This window comes from Penaeus vannamei, chromosome 6, assembly GCF_042767895.1.
Source record: "Penaeus vannamei isolate JL-2024 chromosome 6, ASM4276789v1, whole genome shotgun sequence".
In the NCBI taxonomy this organism is placed as follows: domain Eukaryota; kingdom Metazoa; phylum Arthropoda; class Malacostraca; order Decapoda; family Penaeidae; genus Penaeus; species Penaeus vannamei.
The window spans coordinates 651,791-656,790 of record NC_091554.1 but is presented as its reverse complement, the minus strand read 5'-3'; the positions used below and the strand labels follow the sequence as shown (position 1 = coordinate 656,790).

General features: G+C 41.5%; 2 protein-coding genes across 2 annotated transcripts in view; one reads left to right on the top strand and one right to left on the bottom strand.

The window, feature by feature from the left end:
• The window catches only part of LOC113829552 (uncharacterized), a 207,224-nt gene that overhangs the window by 68,518 nt on the left and 133,706 nt on the right, over nucleotides 1-5,000 (bottom strand). The window lies entirely within an intron of this gene.
• LOC138862040 (poly(A) polymerase-like) lies at nucleotides 3,086-4,621 on the top strand. Its single transcript, XM_070123194.1, has 5 exons — nucleotides 3,086-3,093; nucleotides 3,332-3,495; nucleotides 3,965-3,990; nucleotides 4,096-4,296; nucleotides 4,352-4,621. Exons 1-5 carry the CDS (start codon nucleotides 3,086-3,088, stop codon nucleotides 4,619-4,621), a joined length of 669 nt encoding a protein of 222 aa, XP_069979295.1.

Here is a 5,000-nt window from a genome sequence, read left to right as displayed (position 1 = left end):
AGAAAGAGATGGACAGCATCCCCGGCAGACAAATCAGCCTCCTCTTCCCCCGGGGGGTATTTCGGCCTCCTCTTCCTCCGGGGGTAATATGACCTCTTCCCCCGTGGGTATCTCGACCTCCTCTCTCCCCCGTGGATATTTCGGCCACCTATTCCCCCGGGGGTATCTCGACCTCCTCTTTACCCGGGTCTAATATGATCTCCTCTTCCCCCGGGGGTATCTCGACCTCCTCTTCCCCCGGGGGGTTCTCGACCTCTTCCCCCAGGGGGTATTTAGACCTCCTTTTCCCCCGGGGGTATTACGGCCTCCAATTCCTCCGGGGGTAATATGACTTCTTCCCCCGGGGGATAATATGACCTCCTCTTCCCCGGGGTGTATGTCGACTTCCTCTTCCCCCAGGGGGTATTTCGACCTCCTCTTCCCCCGGGGATAATATGACCTCCTCTTCCCCCGGGGGTATTTCGACTTCCTCTTCCCCCCGGGGGTATCTCGACCTCCTCTTCCCCCTGGGGGTATCTCGACCTCCTCTTCCCCCGGGGGTATCTCGCCCTCCTCTTCCCCCAGGGGGTATCTCGACCTCCTCTTCCCCCCGGGGGTATCTCGGCCTCCTCTTCCCCCGGGGGTATTCCAGGAAACTACCCGAGTGCCGACTGCCATTTGTGAGCCAGACGTCCAAAGTTCCGGTTGATGTCGGGCGTTCCTGTGCTTCACGCGGCAAGCACAAATAGTGGAATAAAGTGGCGCTGTAGGTGGATATAGAGTTGGTGAGGGAGATGATAGTGGAGGTGGGGGCTGGGGGGGTGGGGGTGGAGGGGAAGGGGGTTGGAGAAAGTGGGGGCTGGGGGGGGGGTGTGGAGAGGGAGGTGGGGGCTGGGGGATGGCGGGATGGAGAGGGATGTGAGGAGTGGAGGAGGAGGGAGGTGGGGGCTGGGGCGTGGAGGTCAGGAGGGGAAGGAAAAAATAAGAAGGTAAAGAATAAGAAAAGAAAAAGATCAAGAAGAAGAGCGATAAAGAAGAAAACAAATAAAGAAGTAGAAGAAGAAAGGAAAAAGACGATAAGGACAAGAAGAAAAGCAACAAAGAAGAAAATTATAAATAAAAAGATCCAAAAAATAAAGAAAAAGACAAGAAAAGAAAACCAAAAAAGAAATGAACAAAGAAAAAAAGAAAAAAGAAAGGAAAAAGAAGAAAAAAATAAAGACGAAAAAAAGACAAGAAAAATAAAACAACAAAGAAGAAAAAGAGGACAAAGAAAAAAGAAGAAGAACCAAAGATGATGCAGAAAAAAAGAAGAAGCCAAAAAGAATAGAGAAGAATCACACCAGAGCCGAGAGACCATTCGCCCAGGTTGACCTCGCCCGACCCTCCCCTCTCCGTCCGAGCGAGGTCGCGTTCAATCGTGCCTAAAGAAAGTCTGATTTAACGAACACATCGCCAAGGCCGCGGATCCGAAGCGCCCGGGGCAATAAACCAGTCTCTCCGTGGCTCTAAATCTTAAAGATTGTAATAAGATTGTGACAAAACCGTGAAGGCAGCGTTGGACCATTTCTCGGCTGAACAGCTGTCCTTGCCAGAACTTCCTGCACTGTCTATATTTGTGTTCTGGGAAATGCGATGTTTATTTATTTTTTTATTTTATTTTCCTTCTTTTCGTTCAGATTGCTTATTTCTTCTTTGTTTTTTTCATCTTGTTGTTCGTTATTTCGTGTCTGTTTTCTTTTCTTTTGGATTGATTGTTTTTTTCTTTGTTTCTTATCTCAGTATTCGTTATTCTATGTCTATTTTTCGTATAATACCTTATTATTATTGGATATGCTATGTTATATTATTCACTTTTTCTTCTCCTTCCTTTTGTCATTATTATTCTGCTTCTTTATCTTCCAACTCGACCGTAAATTAACCTCTTACAGCATATCATTACAGGTGAATATGTTATAAAATCTTAATTGCTAATTTTCATTCTTCATCTTTGTATTCATTCATAAATCCAACTCTTATTTACCTCTTAATAGCATATCATTTACTTAATTAGAATTAGAACAATTCAATTATTCATTTCTTTTCGTTCTTTATCCTTCTATTAATTCTTACATTTGCATCTTAAATTCTTTCATAATGACAAATAATTGCTGGTGAATATATTACAATATCCTCTTTGTCTTTCTTCTTCTTTAAGTTTTCACTCGTTCTTGATTCTCTCTCTCTCTCTCTCTCTCTCTCTCTCTCTCTCTCTCTCTCTCTCTCTCTCTCTCTCTCTCTCTCTCTCTCTCTCTCTCTCTCTCTCTCTCCTTCTCGCCATTATGTATGAGCCACCTCCATTGATTAAATGTTTTTTGTTTTCTTCTCTTATGATAGATTAACATCTTTGATAAATATATAACAATAATTGAAACACAGAGAGAACATGGATTAACATTATGGATTAACATCTTTGACAAATATATAACAATAACTGAAACAGACAGAACATCATAGCGTTATGAGTTTGCCTTAGTTCGTTTCTAGACGATGGTGTCGCAGTCACCTGATGATGAACACCTCGTCTTTTTTCGAAACGTCGCGATGTTCTTTTTTTTCCTATATCATTTTCCTTTCTTTTCTTTTTTCCCTTTATTATCTTCCTTTCTTTTATTCTTTTCCTATTTTATCTTCCTCTCTTTTTTTCTATATTCCTTTCTTTTATTTTTTCCTATTTTATCTTCCTTTCTTTTATTTTTGTCCTATTTTATCTTCCTTTCTCTTATTCTTTTCCTATATTATCTTCCTTTCTTATATTTTTGTCCTATTTTATCTTCCTTTCTCTTCTTTTTTTCTATATTATCCTCTATGTAATCTTCGTTCACATGTTCCCGGCTTTATAGTTTGGTTTTATGGCAAGAACTTGATGAGATTGTTGATTAAGTTTTGATTATGGTTTTGTTCTTTTTATATAAATGCTTATGTTAGTTGAACCGTGTTTTAATTGTAATTATTTTGTTGTTATGCTTGTTGCAAGTATTGTGTGGTTGACATGAATCTTATCTTTCTTTGCCATTACTACTACTACCGTCATAATTCCCATTATAATAATATTCATTCTATTGTTATGATCAGGTATCATAACCATAATCATCATTACGATTATCACCATTTTCATTTCCATTAATATTAACATCCTAACCATCACCATCACCAGTAACATCACAACCACCACCATCACTATCATCACAACCACTACCATCACCAGTAACATCACAACCACCACTATCACTATCATCACAACCACTACCATCACCAGTAACATCACAACCACCACCATCACCAGTAACATCACAACCACCACCATCACCAGTAACATCACAACCACTACCATCACCAGTAACATCACAACCACCACCATCACTATCATCACAACCACTACCATCAGCAGTAACATCACAACCAACCCCCTCACCAGTAACACCACAACCACCACCATCACCAGTAACATCACAACCAGCACCAGCACCATCACCAGTAACATCACAACCACCACCATCACCAGTAACATCACAACCACCACCATCACCAGTAACATCACAACCACCACCATCACCAGTAACATCACAACCATCACCATCACCAGTAACATCACAACCATCACCATCACCAGTAACATCACAACCAGCACCAGCACCAGTAACATCACAACCACCACCATCACCAGTAACATCACAACCACCACCATCACCAGTAACATCACAACCATCACCATCACCAGTAACATCACAACCATCACCATCACCAGTAACATCACAACCATCACCAGTAACATCACAACCATCACCAGTAACATCACAACCATCACCAGTAACATCACAACCACCACCATCACCAGTAACATCACAACCACCACCATCACCAGTAACATCACAACCATCACCATCACCAGTAACATCACAACCACCACCATCACCAGTAACATCACAACCACCACCATCACCAGTAACATCACAACCACCACCATCACCAGTAACATCACAACCATCACCATGAACACCATTTTATTTCCACCATCACCAGTAAGATCACAACCACCACCATCACCAGTAACATCACAACCATCACCATCACCAGCAACATCCCAACCATCACCATGCACACCATTTTATTTCCACCATCACCAGTAACATCACAACCACAACCATCACCAGTAACATCACAACCATCACCAGTAACATCACAACCACCACCATCACCAGTAACATCACAACCACCACCATCACCAGTAACATCACAACCATCACCATGAACACCATTTTATTTCCACCATCACCAGTAACATCACAACCACCACCATCACCAGTAACATCACAACCATCACCATCACCAGCAACATCACAACCATCACCATGAACACCATTTTATTTCCACCATCACCAGTAACATCACAACCACAACCATCACCAGTAACATCACAACCATCACCAGTAACATCACAACCACCACCATCACCAGTAACATCACAACCACCACCATGAACACCATTCTATTTCCACCATCACTCTCATTTTCGACGAATATATCCAAACCCTCGCCATTACTTTCACATTCTTTTGTTTACCGTGTCAAGAGATGCTTAACAGGGACACTCCGAGCTTAAAAAACGACGCTGTTCATTTTGTTTAACGTTTATCCGAACAATATTTTAGACTAAAATATGCTGGCATGATAAACACGAAACTCGAAATTAAATCAGAGCTATCAAAACAATCCAATCAAGGGAATGACAACAAGACAAGATTAACACGACAATTTGAAACACGAAATAAAATTCTGAATTAAAGAGAGAGAGAAAAAAAAATAAATAAATAAAAAAAATCGTTAAAAAATATATATAACAGGGTTCTCCAATCTCGAAGGTCAAAGAGGATGAACATATTTCACCTTGAACTTTGACCTCTCTCTGGTTCTCGATCCGTGTGTCAATTCAATCTTTTGCTACTGCTGTTTCATGGTTCCCCGGAGACTATTCCTGTCTA

Excerpts from the sequence above, each read along its gene's own strand:
- LOC138862040 (XM_070123194.1), top strand. Across the intron at positions 3,496-3,964 it reads CAGCACCAGCACCATCACCA|TAACATCACAACCACCACCA; the intron begins GTAACATCACAA and ends CACCATCACCAG. Across the intron at positions 4,297-4,351 it reads TTTTATTTCCACCATCACCA|CAACATCACAACCATCACCA; the intron begins GTAACATCACAA and ends CACCATCACCAG.